Source organism: Dendroctonus ponderosae, unplaced genomic scaffold (assembly GCF_020466585.1).
Source record: "Dendroctonus ponderosae isolate FM_Combo_2020 unplaced genomic scaffold, Dpon_F_20191213v2 Dpon_F_20191213_5, whole genome shotgun sequence".
Lineage (NCBI taxonomy): Eukaryota > Metazoa > Arthropoda > Insecta > Coleoptera > Curculionidae > Dendroctonus > Dendroctonus ponderosae.
In genome coordinates, this window is record NW_026018715.1 from 5,199,844 (window position 1) to 5,220,131 (window position 20,288).

Below are 20,288 nucleotides of genomic sequence, written 5' to 3' on the forward strand. Positions count from 1 at the left end.
TCTTTTATAAGTTAAGATTACAATTTTAATGGAAGAATAAAAAAACAGTTCTTCTCTTTATAATAGAATATTGTCTTGTTTAGTCCGTTGCGTTTAGTCTTGTACACTTGCATATAGCAAAAAATTCATATAGTGCTGTGACTATGGTTCGTTCGTAGAAAAACATTATTTTCGTTGCTTAATTCCTATTATTCCACTCACGTCTCATACCTTGACTTTCATAAAAACTAACGTGTCAATACTAAATATAACTATTTATTTTATAAAAACCTCATCACATTGTTTTCTGTATTAAACCTGACGGATTGTGATAAATCAACTCGTTTGCGAAAATTATCCAGGAAAAGCTGATAAAATAAACAATACTTACAGTTGCCGCTCTAAAAGCTATTGAAGCCATCATTGATGATTGAGTTCATAAGAAACACCTTGTTTTATATGATCAGAATAAAATTAAAAATGTTAAATGCTTTCTCCCAGTCTCATGAATTCGTTGTGTTAATGTTCTTGTGAATATTGAATAACCGGAATAGGAATGGCAACTGTATGTTCTTGAATAGGAGTTCATAAATTCACGTTTTAGAGCTTCCGTGAGCTGCTATGGAGCATGTTATGGTAATCTGTGATTAAATAATGAAGTTATAGGAGAGCTAATGAAATTCTATATAGAGTAATTAATGATGAAGCATTAAATAAAGAGTCATGTGATCATCGTAGTGCAGATCCTGTTAAAAATTGCATATGAATGGGGATGGCTTGAATGTTGCCCAATGAAGAACTGATTAGATCAAAGACTCGAATTTTCATGTGATACTAGAAAGCTTCTGGGTTACATGAACTTTTGACTTAATAACTAAAATCCATTCTCTGCAAAGCTATAATTCGTCAGATAATAGGTACCCTTTATTACAAATTACCGAGATTCCCTGTTAAATTTCCGAGTCTAATAAAGGCGACGCAATTTATCCACGGCGTTGAACACCTTTTCATGTGCATCATGTGTACTTTAAACGTTAAGGCACGTTTTCGAAACTATAAAGGTCTTGTAGAATTGGATTTTGGCGCCATACCGACGGCTATTATTGTTTTCACTCAAATAAATGCCGATTCGTTTCTGTGTCACAAAGAATCTTAAAACCCTGTTTCCCTTTGTAATGCTGTTCAAATTGGAAGTTACATTTATGGTTTTCGCCCCTTGCACTTGTTGCGCTATTTGAAAAAATATGTAAAATGTATGTGCTTTATGTGGATTCTAAGGGGTATGATAAGAGCTTTATAGAAGAACTTGAATTTATGTTTACTAGTGTAATCAGAAAGCGTTCATGTGAAGTGGCAAAGAAAAAATTATCTCGCTTACTGTAAAATTTCTCAAATTACGCAAAATACGATTTTCCTCGATTTACAAAACCAAGTTTGTTAAATACTTTGAATGCCAATGATTATTGAAATTATTAATTAATAAGATTGCTATTTCCAGAGAAAATTCATTGACATGTTGCTGTTTTACTGCAAAATTATAATACTTATAAAATTTCGAAAAATTGTGCAACAATATTAGTCAGTCATTAAAAAATATTTTTTGGTAAATCGGACTGTAAGCGAATTTTTTTTAAATCTTCCTGACTATGACGAGACATTTTCTTTGCCTGGCTGTTTCAACAAAAAAATCGGGAAAAAATCGCAAAAGACAATTGAGAAATAGTTAGTTGATTTGATTATGCAATTGGATTGAATGCGCAACAGACATAGTTTGAATAATAACTAAAATCAAGTGTTTATTTACGATAAACTAATATTATTCAATTTTTTGAGGCAGCAATATAAGTACAAAATTTGCAAACACACTATCTATTGCAATTTAGACTTTTTTGACGACCTAGAAAGCTGTAAGTATTTAATTTTGATTTGGAAAATATAGTAACAGAATAGTAAACTTCTCGTAGGCAACTTTTCTGATCCAAAAGTGGACGATTTTGGAAATTCAGGGCTTCAGAGATAAGGCTGGAATTGCCTTATCAAAAAAATTGGAAAACTTGTATTTGTAATGTTTTGTAAAATCCACAGTACTGTCTACTACCCGACACCTTGTATATGGAAAACTTTTTAATGTGTGTAATAAAACTGTGTTTTACTGACCCTGACATTTTGAGTACCTTGCAATCTACGTGTATTTTATATTTACAATTATTATATTTACCACTGGCATTACAACCGGCTGCAAGATCGTGAAATATATATTGAGCAGTATTGGGAAATAACAATGTGGGTGAAGCCGTTTAATTATTTATCAATTGATAATACATTTCGTCTGGCCAATATCGATTAATTTCGGATTCGTTCTGAATCCCAAACACAACCGTTCAGTTATTTAATACCTTCCAGGCTAACACATCGCTCCTATCCAGTTAAGGTGAGAGTGACGTTCAAATGCTACATAATATTCTAGAAAGGCAAACCCTTAAAACTGCTGAAATTAAATCGTGTTTTAAAATAGCTAATTGCCAGGTCTAGAAAATAAGTATTTGTCATTCAACCGAGAGCTTTAAACGGCAACTTTTGTAAAATGAGCTATATTTTCCGTACTTATAATAGGCAAAATTTCAACTTATTATGTCGGGCAAAAAAACCGATATTTTGCTGACGCGAGGTCTAGTTAATGATAATGACCGGAAATTTTATTAAATAGAGCAAAAAGACCATGTTTCATTACCATCTCGGTATTAACAACAGTTGCATTAATTCAGAAAAATGACTATAAATTAAATTTAATATCAGCATAATAAAATGTTGTTATACTGAGCAAATTACGACTCCCCATGTTATTAGATGAACTTGCCTAATTAAAATGTATCACTTGTTTTCTGTGAAATTCATACTATGTTATAAACTGTCAAAAATTACAAATAAACGGGTCTGTTATTATTGCATCGATGGTTATTTACCTCAAAATCGTTTTAGAAACACAACATATGGCTCTTATTAAATAAAAAAGGTGACAAACTCATGGAGAAAACTTACAAACTTATAAATAAATAAATAAATACAAAACAGGTTACTGCAATTATTTCAGTCTACTACTAAGTCAGAGTTTAATTACTACTGTACAAACTATTATTAGATGCACATAAGACTTTTAATTTAGACGTATTACAGAAATATTACACGAAAATTCCCTACTATCAACTCTAGTTTTGGTTGGCCAAGTCGATATTATGGTCCAAAGGGGCGTTTAAAAATGCGCGATTTCCGCGAAAGTCCGGATCCAATTTATTTAAAAGAATTTCCCCAAATTTTACCATTTTTTCATATACAGATATACATACTATACATACATATACAGATATACAGACATACATTGTCTACAATTTTCCGTTGTTCGAACTGGAATTGGAAGTGTCTTCATCACTTTCACTAGACGATGTTGCAAATCTACTAAACAATAACCGAAACCTTCTTCTCGTTTTTTGTTTTGTGCCTGGATTTCTGAACATTCCAAAGATTGTGATCTTTTGACAACTATCATATTTTTTTCAATCCAGCGGGGAAAATATGGAATAGGGATTGAGAGCTAGAGCTTCAACAAATGTATGGTTGAGCGTTGTGTGCAATATCTCTTTGCCATTTAGTCCACTGTGGCTAAACCACATTTCATCTTATTATAAAAAATGTAATGTTGTTTCATTTTATTATAAAAACTATGTCCGACTTATTTTTTCGATTCGAGCTCACAATATTATTAGTATGTTGTGTTAATAGCAAGAAACTTAAGCTAACCTGGAAACATATAACTCAACAAATACCGGTGGATTGCCTGATTTTGGATCAGTAAAAGCAAAAGTGTTAGAATAATGTTTTCTAACTTCTTTTCTCTTCAGCACTTCTGTTATATGTTTTCTTGTTTGTTCTCTCATGCCTATTAAGACAACGTCAAAATCTTTGCATAATTCTTCTGCTTCTCACACGTAGGTATCGTATTGACCAGTCTAGTAGTAACATCTCTCAGGTTTTGTGGACATTTTTCCATGAAGGGAGACAACGTTTCATCAATCACGACATTCAAATTAACTGTAACATTTTTTAATAAGGAATATTTTAGCAAATGAAAAATGTAGCGGAGCGTAGTTAATTTGCCTGCCGAATTTCTCTCTTCTTTTGTAAATTTGTCTTTAAATTTAAATATTTTCTTCAATTGCTTGAGTCTAATAGGGCTCACTGTGGCATCATAACTATCACGCTGAGACATCTTTAACCATAACTCGTGCTGATTCAGCTTAGTACCATCGCTGGCTCCCATCACAATTAAAATCAGTACAAACGCAAAAAATTAAGCTTGGTCAGCCTCAGGTACCTGCAATTCATTTCAAGGTAACACAATAATGTTGGTAGACGAAAACTTGCTGCATTATTTTGAAACATTTTCAGCTTTCCGTATTTTCCCTGAATTTCGACCAATTCGTGGTGGACAAACATCTACTACATCTTCATTTGGATCCTCTTCCTGCTCTTTGCTTTGATTGAAAACAATAGTATTATCTTCTTCCTCACTCACATCAAAGTTAGTAAAGTAGTCATTATTACAGCGATTCGTAGATCATTATGATGTTTCAATCGCTCCTCAAAATCTTTGGGTTTCAAATTGGACCTTTAAGTCTGGCTGACTAAGATATTTATTAAGTTTTACAGTGCACAAATAAAAAACTTTAAGCTTTAAAAACCGTCAAAAAATCTACTTGTTTTAAACTAACCGATTAGATGATGCACAGAAATCAAAATTAAAGTACAATTTGTAAAACACTAAATGCACTAACCATTTTACGGCACATCAGATATATGCTTAAGCTTGAACGCCTTTGGAGAAAATTGTACGAATATGCTAATTTATTACGGGGTGCTATTTTTGGTGTATTTGGTAACTAACGAAATCATGTAAGCAATGCATATTGCTGATGAATTAAGTGTTTTAAAGTATAATAATCTTGCATGTATAATATGCAGAAATTGAAAATCTTTACGTCTTTTTAACCAAAGCTGAAACGCGCAAAAATGTTTTTATGACTTATCTACTTTTTAAGCTTATGAACCTAACTCTATACATGTTATCTCTTATCTTCCCTTTATTCAAATTTAGGAACATATCTGTACGACTAACTACGAATATCTATTAGAAACATGTAGTTAAAGCAATATATATATTTTCGAGTCAAAACAGAATAAAATAATTGCTGAAAAATATGTTATTCATATCTACTTCTTCTTCTTCTAGTTGTTCTTCGGCCAGAATTGGACATAGGCCTCCCTTAGCTCTTTCATATCTACATTTTAAGAATTTTAATTTTTATCAACAATCTCGTTTTGAACTGACTTACTTTTTACTTTCGAAACCTTTGATAATAAACTTTGTAATGCTCATAGAATCTTCACGTTTCAACCAGATCGTATTTGTCGGTACATATATCACTACAAAAAATTACTACTATTATTTCCTTTTGAACTCGAAGCCTGGCAAACCATTATTCTAGAGAACCAAACTGGAAAGATGGCAACTCAACCTCAATATCCGCATTTCGCGTTGAGAGATCCATTTTACCATTAGCTGTCTTTGAAGTCATCTAAACTCCATAGCATTACATCGAAACTGGGTAAGAAAGAGGATATTTAATGCGGTTTCGTTTGAAATCCGAACCGCAGTTTGTTCGGCATTTTGAAAAGGCCTGAATAATAATCAAGGGATGGGCTCCTTTTCAGATTAATGGCGACCCTTTTTCATTTTTTGCAGGTGGTTTTACTGCTATAAATTATTCCTATGTTGGAATACATGCATACTATTTTGCAGAGCTTTGGATGTGTCAGTAATTTGATACATTGCCAAGATGGTTTATTATTCGAGTTTAATTTTATTTATATCCTTTAAAGGATTTTCCAAGAACATTTTAAAACATATATTACTTTGTAAAGAACGTACATACATATTTTGAGTTGATTCCGTGGTGAGTACAGTACAGTACAGTCTGGATTCGCTGGTTTAGATCAATTAGAACGATACTCACTATAGCAACATTAGGATTAAGGATGCGTTACTTAGAGGAAAACAAACGAAAGCATCACTATATTTCATAAAACTACAATTATTAATAATAAAAAGTAAGTAAATACAATTATCAATTATAAATTCAAAATAATATGTGCTTCACTTTTGGATCATTCGCATGTAATTTTTCATTTGTAAAACGAACGTCGCTTTCTTGGGATTAAAAATCATATCTTTTACGATCCATTTGGTCAGTTCAGCGTCCTTCGATATGTTTAAGATACTTCGAAAGTTTCGTCACCAGATGATTGATTTCAGCATATTGTCCTTGCGTGTCATTTAATGAAAGTAGGTTTTCTTTTTATATAGAAATTGGAAGGTTATCACCTAAAACATCATGAGTTTCTGAAATATCATCAGGGTAATAAACGGTTTTTTATCTCTCAACTCACCTCAAATGACTTGAAGCAAAACATTTTTTCGCTGTAGTGTTTGGTTAAGACAAAGACTTTAATAATTTAATCTGAGAGTTGCGAGTAGATATGGCATTTCATTGGCTGGACATAACGTTCTAGTATTCCTATCAACACTTAGCTGGGAACATTGTTAACTAGTGCTTGGCCATTTAGATTGGTCTTTTCCTTGCAAAGTTCTAACTTGTTTGATTAAACATTGTTAAAACCATTCAAAGTATAAAATTGAAGCTATTCTTGCAACTGTAAAGGTGTTAAAAGCTGCGGTGCTAAGATTTGAGAATACCATCATTTTGAGTTTAGGGGAATTGTCATCATTTATATAAGCAAGAAAAGTTATCGATTATTTAGACGTTTTGCTTATCGCACCCGCAAGTTTCTTTTCCATGCCAGCAGATTCAACAACATTTTTTTACCTGGTTAGACAGAAGCTTCAGTTTCTTCATTTTCTTCAGCCAATTTTGATGCGACTGTTATAGAATCACCTGATAATTTGTCTCCGCTGATTTTTAACTCGCAAATGCCATGTAGTTGATTAAATCTGCTAACCATCTACTCTCTATCAAGTTTTCCTATGTTAAAGTTATTGTCGTTGTAATGTTTCACCTAAATTTTTTGAGACTACTTGTCTATATGTATAAGTTACTACAAGTAGCTGCTCGGATTAAAATATACCTAAAGTTAAACTTTTGTTTTTGACCGAATAACAAGAAAATTAAGATAACTGTGTGTACGTATTAACGGGTCTCTACTGCATCTAAACTTAAGTAAGAAGAAATGAATTAATAAATAATGCACAACTATAAAAACTGCATATATCTAATTAAAAAATAAGGCGGCCCGATTGACACACAGAAAAATCAACTAAGCGACGCGTTAGCGGGAGTACTGCTCGCGTCTCCAAATTTTCTGTCTTTTCCTTATTTCCCAAGATTGTCATTTAGTTTAGAAGCTTAATGTAGTAAAATACATTTATCTTCACTTCTAGACAAAACATTGACGAAAACGTCAGCATATAACTGATTTTACGCAGATAAAACATAAGCAGTATCACATGTGGAAATATGCAATTAAACAATATTTAGTAATGCAACGTAAAAGTTTTGGGAAACAATATAAATTTGATATAATTGGAACCGTATTTCTCCACGTGAAAGTTTTATTACACCTGCGACTTTCGCGAGTTTAATAATAAAATTTAATTATTTCTTGCACTCTCGCAAATTTTATATGGCGCAGTTCGGTTTAATCAACCTAAAGATTTTCATTTCCAAGTTTAATTTTGCGAAATGTTAAATTTAAGTAGCTCTGAGGATCGTTACAATAACTCTAAAGTTGTTTCATTTGTTTTCACAAGTTTGGTCTTCCGATGTGGAGCAAATGCAAACCAGGAATTTGCATAGGACAGACTACTTAATAATACAGAAGACAGCTTTCTCTAAGTTTTCATTTTCCTGCTCGGAAAATATCCACACAAATGTAAATATTTGGCTTATCAATATTCTCGGCTGGCTGAACAAGTCGAAACGTCTTAAATTAGGTAATTCGTCTAAAGTATTACGCAAGTGACAGTTTTTTTTTATTGAAGGATCCTTCGGTTGTACCGGGTGCTTGATTATGCAGCATTACGTAAATGGGACTCATGTAGATGAAAAATTAAGCAGATACGAATATTTATTCCAACACAAATCTTTTATAAAAGCAGTTTGGGTTAGTTAGTTAAATTCAATCTGTTTTTGGTTCTTAGTTCTTTGATCATCCTACAAAAGCCAAAAAGGATTATCTATAAAAATACTACATACATTTGATGCTGAAGAAGTTTTTAAGCAACATTTATTTCTCATTTCAAAATTGTTTTATGTAGAATATGGGCTTTAAAAATTGGTTTTACTTTGCTTTTTGACTGAAGTAATTTGATTCCTGATATATAATTTTTGAAAAAGTGTAGTTATTTGAATGTTGCGAAATCAAACCCAATATTAGAAGCAATACTTCGAGAACACGCTAGCGATGACCAATAGAGCTCACAATAGGACAGCACAGGCAGTTAAATAACTTGGCAAAACTGCGTTTTAAAGACAAAAATGTAATAAGGGAAAAATGCGAGCTGGTGAAAATATTGATCGGAAACGTGACTATCTGAAACTCATATTATTGTGAATTTCGGGTGAAATTCTGAAATGCCTCTTAATGGATTATCGAAAGTTATACGTAACATATAGATACAAATTGTTACTTTATAATTGCGATTTTCGAAGAATGGCAGGACGAATTTATATGCAAGAAAATAATACTGTATACACGTATAATTTAAACAAAAACAAAAGTTGACGTGTTTTAAAAACTTGTTTTGCACTTGAATTAGTGCCAGTTGTGGCTTGTTATTTGCGACTGGTGTTTAAAACAGGAATAGCACATGTTAGTATCTGACACAGTTTCAAATTTATCTATCTACTTTAAGAAAATTGTATTTTTGTACAGTGGTGGCAGAAGTTGAATAGAAAAGAATGAGAAACAAGAAAGAGGATCTCAGAGCAAGAAAAAAGTCACCGCGAAGTCCAAGAAACTCTAATGAACACATTGAAGTGAAAGTCCTGCTTGAGTTAGTTTGGATTCGTTTTCTGGTCGGTTACACACGCAACAGCTTTCATTTATTTTTTGAATGGTTGAATTAAAATCCAGAATTTATTGTTCTCCCATACAAGAAAATGTCCATAATTTAAACAATTTTGCCAGTATTCATACAAAATATAGAGCTGATCCGGCTCAAAATCTCATGAAAATCCAGCAAACGGCTGATCCACGAGCCATTATAAAAATGAAGTCTAACATTCCGGCACTGATCTGCCGTTTAGATATTTTTTTAAAATATATTGAATCTTGAATCTGGATCGGCCATTTGAGTAGAGTTTATCCAACATATAAAGCTTCAAAACTTAAAAATTTCAGGCAAATAGAGCAAAAGACCAATGGAAAAAATCTTGTCAATATCAAGTTACGTATTCCGAAGATCGTAATGCTGCGACCAAATGAGCATTCATAAATTATGCTCTTTACACAAAAAAATATTGAGCTCAAAGGGCCCAAAACTGTTTCTACCCAAGCAGGGGAGAATGGTAAACTTTCCAACGTCGAAAGGTCGTTGAGAAGAACATTTGTGTGTGCTTCTTGAGATTTGAGATTTTATGGATAGACAATGGAATGGGGCGCTAGTTTGCAAAAATCAGGTAAGAAGGATTATTAATCTATAAACCCTTAACTTGAACTGAGTTGGGTTTTCCAGAAACATTTTAAGTTTTATTCAGTTTCATATTTCTTTGTGTTTTCAAACAAATCACTGCGTTTTAGACTAAATTTATGTAATAATACCGATTTTTCCTTTTTTTTTCAGGTGGTATTTACAATGCAGCATTCGGTAAGTTTAACATTACTTTTACCGTGAGTGATCCTGGCCAACTATTTTGATTTCGGGCTGTTTTTTCAAAATTTAAAAATTTAAGCAATTTTTTTTGCTAAACGATTCGTGGTAGGGGTTTCCAGGGGCTGGGATCCGTCCGAATAATTGCATTTTTTATTGCTTACTGCTACTTATTGCTTAATGCATTATTGAAGGATAGCACTTTATACCGTTGCGTGTGATCCTGGCCAATCCATTTAGATTTCGGGTTGTATTTTCCAAACTTTAAAATTTAAGCAAATTATTTTCGGCTAACCGATTCGTGGCAGGGATTTTCAGGGGCTGGGCTCCGTCCGAATAATTGTATTTTTTATTGTTTAGATTGGATAACACTTTAAAACGTTGCGTGTGATCCTGGCAAACTATTTAGAGTTCGGGCTGTTTTTTTCCAAATTTCAAAATTTAAGCAAATAGTTTTTTGTTAACCGATTCTTGGTAGGGATTTTGAGARGCTGGGGTCCSTCCGAATAATTGTTCGGACACATGCCATTTTTCGGGAAGACCAAGTCACTTTTTTAAATATCACTTTTTACAAATCCAGTTTTTATTACAGCTTTCCAACAAGGCGCGTATTCCTTGTGTCGTGTGTATCGCGTTCTTAGATAAAAAGTATAGTTTAAATAGTATAAAGTGCGGTAGTATATTCTGACTGCATACCGCAGGATTAAAGTTTTCAATTCAAAGTGGACTTTGATCGACTGTTTTAGTGCCGTGTCGGTTTTCTGAACATTAATGGGTAGATAATGGAGGATGGGGCGTCAGCTTGCAAGAAGATGGTATGCATTTTTCCTGATCTATAACTTCTCTAGGTTGAATTAAGTTTAATTTTTCGAAAAGCATCTGAAGCTTTATGCATTCGTTTCATTTCTTATTCTTAATGGTTTGGAACAAATTTTCTTCTGTATAAAACATATTTTGTTTTTTCTTTGCAGGTGGAACGATGCAGATTTCGGTAAGTTCTAGAGCTTTTAGTGTAAAATTATTGATTTTTATTTTATGATATTCTTGCATACTTTACTCGACTAGGAAAGACGAGGGAATTTTGGGTTATGTCTAGGGTTTTTTCATTTTCAAATTCTGTCGAATTTATATGTTAACCAGTTAGATTTTATGTAGGCGACTTTCTGTTTTATATGACCTCTTACAATTTTTTGACGCACTCGGTAATTTTTTTATTTTTGTCCGGATTCCCTCTGTGATTTACATTCTAATTTAAACGGTTTTTGAATAATTAGGCTTGATTTTGAAATTGAAAATCATTTTCACTCAGTTCATCAACATTAACTAACCATATTGCCTTCTGCGGACGGCTTTTATATGAACCGTTAAAATATAAATATAAAGCTAGTGTGTTCTGCTGAGAACTACACTGTTTAATGTCGTGTGATAAAGGTTGCAATCTTGTTAATGTTTCTCTCTGACTTACGCCCTAATTTATACGGATTTTTTATTCTCAGAAGCACCGACCGATTTTTCTAATTAAAAGTTCTTTATGCTCAGTTTTTCAACATTCACCAACAAGGTTTGCTACTGTGGATAGTTTTTATATGAATCTTTAAAGCATAAGAATAAACCGAATGTGTTCTGCAGTGAACTTCACTTTTTATTCTCGTGTTTGTGTCATTTATTGGTGTTTTTCTTGCAAATGCTAGTTTGAACTCTGTTAGATTTTGATTTAAAAAAATATATGATAAATATATACTTAGTCTTAGTGGCGTTTTTTACATTAACATCTGAGGCAAGGAGAACCACTTGCCTGGAATCTTTCACTGATAGATCAGTCCGTCTCATGTCGCGGATTACCAATATAATATTTCCTACCTCTCGGCAAACGTAAAATGGTAAGGTATTAGCATTCAATACATCGACTAATTTTACAATAGTGGCGCAACTTAGCAATTAAAAAAATTCTAACCGAATTGTCTGCAGAATTTGTTAGTTTAAATTCGCTCAAATTTTAAAATCAGCGTTCACTTGCTTCAGCATGTGTGCGCAGCAGTTCCTCTAGAGCTTGGCACATAAGTTGATGATGCTCTTCCAGCTAAGTACAAACGAATAACTGTTAAACCAAACGCACGTGATAGCTATAATTCATTCTCGCAGTTTGATCGCTGCTGGGGCTAAAAATGATGTCGTTGATTTAAAATGCATAGAAGAAATGCCCTTTTTGGTACGGATTTTCGTATTGTACCTCAAAAGTGAAGTGTAGCGTGTAATGAAAAATGTGCGACTGGGAAATATATGGCCCATAGAATGGCAACATTTTTCAAAGCTCAAAGGTTGTTTATTTTGGCATTCGTCAGTCCGACTTTCATAATGTATTGTCCGGCATTTAAAACTCGAATAAGCTTAGCACAATGTATTTTTTATGGTAAAACTTTTATGAGTTCAGATAGCTGATGGCTCACACTCGGTAAATCCATTTACATTCTTGAATTTCCAATAGCCAATAGCAATTAATTAGCCAACGCTTTTTTATGTTATAAAAAAAAAGACATAAAACATAAGGGGTATTAATATAAAAATAAAGGAAGATAGGTTTTGTTAGTATCTCACAAGGAATCAATCCACAAGGGAGCATAGATTGGATCGCTATAGCCCAAAAAGCTCGCTAAGCTATCGATACTTCGCTAAATTGAGTATTTCGGGACGGGCATGAAATATTTTTATCGGTTTCGTCCTAGTTGAGTGGATAAGGCTAAAGTGTTTGTTTTGGAAAAGAAGAAAAGAAAAATTTCCCTCATATTAGAACATAAAGAGATAATAACTACTTAATAATGAGTCCTTAGATTTGGACGGAAACTTTAGATATGCGATTGCAAAGCAAGGTAAATGTTCGTTTCAAAATGTTATTTAGGAATGAAATGCGGATGATAATCAATGAATGTGGGCAACAGTGGTGGTATGCCCGAGCTCCATTAACGTAATGCAAAAGGTTGCTGACGAGTATGCAATTTCAAAGGAACCGCAGATTTAATACATTTGCATCGTCAAAGCATGTCGCAGTAATCATGTGATGTGGGAGAGTCAGTCATTGCAAAGCTGATGTTCATACTCTCTATACACGTAACGGTTACAAGTAATATTTCACCAGATTACTTGCTCGTCTCGGATATAGTAAGATTCGGCTCAACACTACATTTTTCACACTTACTTATCTGAATTTTTCAATATCACTTGGCAGTCTATTTTATTGTCTACAGAATGAACGTTTTTAGTTGGTGGTAGTAGCGGAGTCTTGTAGAGAACAGTTATTAAAGCATTCTTTGTTCCACCAAAATTTGACAAATGTGAACATACTTTATAAGGGGCAAACTTTTTATACATTGTTAAATTGTTAAATTATTTCTTGTTCTGTAAATACTAGTTTCCAAATAATACGCTGACTGACAGTACTCGCTCCCAATTACAAGCCCTTTTTTTAAATTTCGGTCTCAAGATGTTACGCCAATTGCCACCCCAATTTTTGTCTCTTTTAACAATTTTCTGAAAAAAAGTTTTTAAACTTGTGGCAATCAGTCAATTATATAATTGCACATACAGAGTGAATGACTTCCTTGCATGACATAATATTTTTTTCTAAGTCGCATCGTTTCGGAGCGTTGGATCAAAATATTTTTTCAGTTTTGTCTTCGTGAGTTTCATCCAAATAATCACGCAATCTTGTTGGAAGGGTATTTTGTGGCTACACTATGCAGCACAAACGACAGATCACTGGATTTCCATCGCTTGCTCCAACGTTTAATAAAATATACGTGACCACATTGTCCCGAATTTAATTGCATATCTCAGTAACAAAATAAAATGTAAAAAAGAGAGAAAAAAGTTACCAACTAAATCAGCGAATTGGGAACTGTGGAGCCTTTTTATGGAATCATGTTTAATGTTCAAGTTTTGATATAAAATAAATAAGGGGTGGCCGACAAAATACCCTTCCTTCCCTTTTCTTTAAAAGGGAGATTAAAATTTGTAAGGTCATTAGAACTATTCGTCTTCTGCATTTAGCTACAATCGGATGAAAGGTTAAAAAAGTATGAAAAAATCTAGAATTTTGGTTTCAACAATTTTATATTATGTAGGGACATGACTCTAACTTGTTGTATTGATTTTCGAAGTTAAGCAAATTTAAACCGGAGTTACCCTGTATAATCCGCTATTTGGTACGTGAAATGTATACTTGGTGATTCAAAATTTCCACATTTTTCTAGGGAACTGTCGAAGGCTTCTTTGAGAGGATTTTTTTCATTTCCTCTTATTTAAGGTGGAAATACTATTATAACATAGGATAATGGATAATTATTTACATACATTGAAAACTGAGATATTATATTAGGTACAATTTTGTTTTGCATTGTAAATCAATTTTATTATATACCATTTTTCTGGGTTTTAGTCATTTATTCCGGAAAATAGATTAAATATATACAGGGTGGTTTTTTTAATGCGATATAGTCCATTATTGCCGATGGTGTTGCACTTTCGAAAAACAGTTTCATATGAAAGTTGTTGACGCACAAAGTGCGCACATTATAAAAATATCTTATATGATACAGAGTGTCTCAGAATAGCGAGGCAAGATCAAAGTGTATTTTTTGAAATAAAACTGCCCATTTTATATTATGCCATGAAGGTCAGGAATGCAGCTTGAAACGCTGCATATGCACCGTAAATTGTTTTTGTTTTTTTAAATATATATTGTAGGACCGTTTATTGTTATGTAACATCGAAAGACGAAGGACGAGATTACGTCAATGGTATTTAGCTTGTCTGTCAGAAGATCGCTTCTCGTTATCGTCCTCTACACACAATATTTTTGTATTCCCTAATAACAGAAGTCATCACTTAATTTCAAAGAGGAATAAACTTAAATTAAGTACAAACGTTGGGAGTTTAATTACGTTCATTCATTATCGCCGGCTTGCGCATTGCGCTCAAGTAAAAATAATAGCAAACCTACATTGGTACAACACAAGTAATGTATGGGTATTCCGAACAGAAAATTTACAGAGCCTGTTCGGTTTACCAAAACTTCCGGATTACAGAGTTCATAATAATTGATATCTATAATTCGAACACGTGCGTCCAGATAGCATTTGACATTCTATGAATATCCCAGAATGTTGAAAAAAATATAGATAACATTGCGGGAATATACATGGGTGAACATTCCTAACATGAATGTTCGTGGAATATACATGTATGTATACTCATCAAAGCTACTTACTTATACAATACACACAAAGTTATAATTCAATTACACATTTAACAATTTAATAAAACGCTCTTAAGTAATAGTAATAGTACTGCTTTAGTAGCAGATAAGGCACTGGTTGCACTGATCCTTTCACACATTTCCATCTCTTTAATTAAGCACACCATTGACCGTTTTTGCGAAGGCTTCGGCCATCATTAAAGGTGTGAGTCCACATCGGTTTTTCCGAATTTGAAAATATTTCCGATAAAGCAGCTTTACTGCTTGCTTATTTCCAGATGCGGCTGCTGTATGCAGAGGAAGGTCCCCATTATAAGTCACTACATCAACTGCAGCGCCTTGCTCTAACAATACTGCAGCTGCGTCTCCACATTCTTCCCTATCAGCTGCCATATGCAACGGAGTGGCATTGTTACGTATGTCAATATTGGCATTGTTTTCGATCAGGATTTTAATTATATCACAGTAGTTTCTTCCCGCTGCTGAGTGTAATGGAGAGATTCCGTTCCGGTCCAGTTGGTTAAGGTTGATATCCAGAGTGACCAACCGCCTGCATGCTTCTCTTTGGTTTTTTGCAACCGCCAAATGACCTAGATTTTTATTAAAAGAGTTCGTCGTCTTATAATCAGCACCGTACTCTAGAAGAAGATCCATAATTTCGACGAATCCGCTTTGGACTGCATACGTTAATGGCGTATCGCCACGTAGTGTTTTGTCATTTGCAGACAATCCGTACTGAAGATAAAAGTTTACAAGTTCCGTATTTCTAGCTTGAACGGTCAGATGCAACAATGTCTCCCCGAGGTTATTTCTGATCTTAATATCAGCTTCTCGTCTTAATAAATATACAACTAAATCCGGACTATTTGCAACGCTCAAAAGTGGCGATATTCGTATATCATTAATATCCATTTTGCCGAACTGGTTTATTGGGATCTTGATCTTGAGTGGGTCTTCTTGCACTCGCGACGTCTGGTAAGGCCTTCATAACCAGTACTTTCCAGGTAGTTTTGGTATTTCCTACAAAACAAAAAAAATATTCTTGAGATTTTCTTAGTAACGTAAAAGAAGATTTATCTTAAATCGTGAATACGAAAACATGTATTTTATTTCGCGAAGAAGATTTGAGTTTCATTGTTACAAATTGATATCGTTTGTTGCTTCCTAAGTAGGGATCAATGTATCAATAGGTATTATCTTAATATAAACTAGACGTCAGTATCTACAACTTTTGCATTTAACATTTGTCTCTAAATTTCATATTAGATGCAAAAACGGGGGGGCCAAAGTTCAGTCAATAACCCCGTACATATCTGAAAGCTATTAACTTTTTCTAAAAAAGCGGCATGTAAAAATTAGATTTAGGATTAGATGCAACACTTCAGAAAACTGTGAACCGACACAGATGGATAAAATTGAAAAGCAGCTCAGCTGATTTACTTGAAGAATCTACTGAATGGAGCACCCAATTTATGCGTACTTTGACGGCAATTGCTTAAACTCTAACTCTGCTAAACTACTTGACGTGGCCCTTTAAATCATCTCTCTATGGATAACACTAATTTCTTTAATTTTCCAACTCGAATCTAATCTGTTTTTAATTAAGTTGATATTGATGGTATGTAAATAGCTATTGGTTTTGCGCCTGATATAACTCGGACAGTCTATGCGAAAATATATCAACAGCCCTATAAGTCCACCGACAAGCGCCAATAATACGAACAACAATGTACAACAACTAGAGAAATGACGCCAATTTTGAATCACCCTATATATAAAGATTAACTAAATTGTCAAATTAAAGTTTGTGACATACCCTTGCTACAAAAAACTCGTCTTGGATGGATTGTTGCTGGTTCTATTTATCAGAACCACAATGTACCTAGATCTTGTTTTTTCACATTTTCTGAATTAGAAACTCAATTAGAAAAGTTTTGGTTCATTGAAGAATCCGCATTAAAATCGCAAAATCTCTCCAACGAAGAATCAGAATGTGAGGAGCAGTTTGATACCACGACTGTTAGAACTGAAACAGGGCGATTCATGGTCACCTTACCACTCAAGGACAACTCTCATCAGCTGGGCGAATTCCAAAGCATCGCAATAAACAGATTCAAGTCCTTGGAAAGAAAATTCCAACCCAATCCCATTATGAGTGCGGAATACAAAAAATATATGCGTGAACATATTGAATTAGGCCATATGTCATTAATAACCAATGAGAGCAACTTATCAGGGAATCTAAGATATTACATGTCACATTATCAAGTTGAGAAAGCAGAGATCACTACAACTCGAACCAGAGTAGTCTTCTATGCAAGCATGCAAACTTCATCAGGCTTATCGCTTAACCATGTTCTAAAGGCGGAACCTTAGAGGGCTGGCCCACATCCTTCTAAGGTTTCGGAAACACAAGTTTGAGCTTGTTGGAGACTTGAAGAAGATGTACAGACAAATATTGGACCGTCCTGAGGGCAGATGATTGCAATGTATCGTGTGGCGAGAAAATCCAAATTTCCCAATGCAACATTATACCCTGAACACCATTACCTATGGAACTGCTAGTGCCAGTTTTTTGGCAACTCGATGTTTACTGGAAATTGCCAGGGACAAATAAAGTAAACACCCTCTAGAAAGCGAAATAATTCAGAACGATTTTTACGTAGACGACCTACTAACGGGTTACAACAACATTGATCAATTAATTGAAATTCGCAAGAATTTAAATTTTTTTTTGCTGAATACGGGTTTTGTCTAAGAAAATTCCAGTCGAATAGCTCTTCGATATTGCAGGACAACACTGGTAATGCAGATTATACGGTTTCAGGGGAAACAATAAAAACTCTCGGTATAACGTGGAATGCTCACTCCGATAGTTTTATTTATAAAGCAATTAGCAGTGCCAAAAATAAGATCAGTGTTACCAAGGGAGAAATCTTATCATAGTATATCAAAATAGTTTGGTCCATTAGGATTGTTATCTCCCATAACGATAAGATCCAAATTAATAAACGACTGTGGCAGGCTAAAATCAAATGGGACGAATCTTTACCTACAGATTTGCACACTCAATGGTTAAACTTATTCAACGATTTACAGCATGTAGAGCAAATTGTTGTTTCCCGTCATGCATTCTCGAATAATTATAAAGCTATGTATATGCACGGTTTTTCCGATGCCTCAGAAAGGGCGTATGGAGCGTGCATATATATAGTATCTACTGGTGATGATGGAAGCAAGCATTCTCAACTGCTTTGCTCTAAAAGTCGTGTAGCTCATATCAAAACAATTTCACTACCCAGACTAGAGTTGTGCGGTGCCCTGGTACTTAGTAAACTAACTAGCATTTGTGCCAACGTCTTAGAAATTCCGAAAGCTAGCATATACCTACATACAGATTCATCGATAGTATTAGCGTGGCTGAGTCGAGAACCGAGCATATTTAAAACATTTATAGCCAATCGAACATAGGAAATTCTGCAACATTTTAACAGAAAACATTGACATCATGTCAGCTCCCTAGAAAATTTCGCAGATTTAGTAACAAGGGGTAGTACTCCAACAGCACTTTGCTCAAGCATTTTGTGGTGGAATGGACCCACATTCTTATTAGGCTCTTTTATACGCAGGCCTATAGCACATATCCCAAACTTTGAAGCAATTTCGGAATTGCGCGTTAAAAAATCTGAAGGAATTTGTCTAGCAAATGTTGCCCAACACGGTGATTTATTTGAAAGGTATTCGGATTTAACCAAACTATTGCGAGTCACGGCTTATTGCTTTCGATTCATAAACAATTTAAATTGTACCTTATCCTCGTCAACGGAGAGGAAGATTGGGAAACTCTCGGTAGAGGAGCTTGAGGCAAGTAATACTGGCCTCATAAAGCAAGTACTAAAACAGGTATTTCTCGCAGGTAGATTAAAGAATTCTGATGTGGACTACAATTACAAACATCCTATCGTACTGCCACAAAAGCATCCATTTACGGCCTTAATTAACAATTTTCAGCCTAATCGAGCACTTCATGCTGGCGTTCAAACAACTTTATTGTATGTGCAGCAAGCAGACAGTCAAATCTGTCTTGCGAGCTTGTGTACCATGTTTTAAAGCTAACCCTTCTACATTAGAGGAACAAATGAGTAATCTGCGCTCTTATCGTGTAAATCCGTCTCGCGTTTTTTCTATATGTGGAATCGATTACGCTGGTCCATTTCAGCTGAAAGAGTGCAAAAATAGAAACCGAAGAATGTTAAAGGCATATTTATGCATCTTTGTTGGCCTGTCCACGAAAGCGTGTCACATTGCATTGGTTAGCGAGCTCACTAGCGAAGCCTTTCTTGCTGCCCTTAAAAGATTTGCCTCTCAACGTGGAGTTCCGCAGGAATTGTTCTCTGACAATGCTACCAATTTCTCGGGTGCTAGTAACATTTTAATACGCACCATTAATAAAATTTCAAAGTCAGATAAATTTTCCAATTACCCAATAATTGCCAATAAAATTAAATGGCATTTTATACCAGCCAGATCTCCTCATTTTGGAGGAATTTGGGAGGCTGCAGTGAAATCAACAAAGGTACATTTAAAGCGAATTCTTAATGGTTGCACTATAAATTTTGAAGAGTTCTACACTATTTTGATCCAAATTGAAGCAACTTTCAACTTCCGACCTCTAACTCCTATGACCTCAGACCCGAACAATCTTCAGGCCATCACTCCTAGTCACTTCCTCATTGGTCAGGCACTGTCAGCCATACCAGAAGGCTCTTTGTTCAACACGACTATAAACAGTAATAACCTCTTCAGACCCATGGTATCATATATGATACTCCTGAAAATATATTTTTATTTCCCGCCTAGAGCGTAATAATTCGTCCGGGCCCGGTGTATCATATACTATACTGCCTGAAGGCATGCGTAAAAATTATTGCGCTGCATTTCTGCTATATTTGGCATCAGTGTCGGTTTGTTTACATGTGAGTGAGTAGCAGCAAAACACGAGGTCATGGTTTTCAACAAAAATAAACGTAAGTACAAATTATTTTTGATTGTATTTGGTTTTACATTGTTGTTAAGATGTCATTTGATGTTGATATACCCAGTGGGCATGTACATTTT

At 34.3% G+C, this 20,288-nt stretch overlaps 1 protein-coding gene across 1 annotated transcript in view; it reads right to left on the reverse strand.

The window, feature by feature from the left end:
• Window positions 1-14,007: 14,007 nt before the first annotated feature.
• LOC109546924 (putative ankyrin repeat protein RF_0381) overlaps window positions 14,008-20,288 on the reverse strand; it is a 13,651-nt gene continuing 7,370 nt past the window's right edge. The window contains exon 2 of the mRNA XM_048666753.1: window positions 14,008-16,190. Within this exon, the coding sequence (XP_048522710.1) occupies window positions 15,321-16,082 (762 nt within the window). The 5' untranslated portion in view covers window positions 16,083-16,190 and the 3' untranslated portion in view covers window positions 14,008-15,320. The remainder of the gene's footprint in view (window positions 16,191-20,288) is intronic.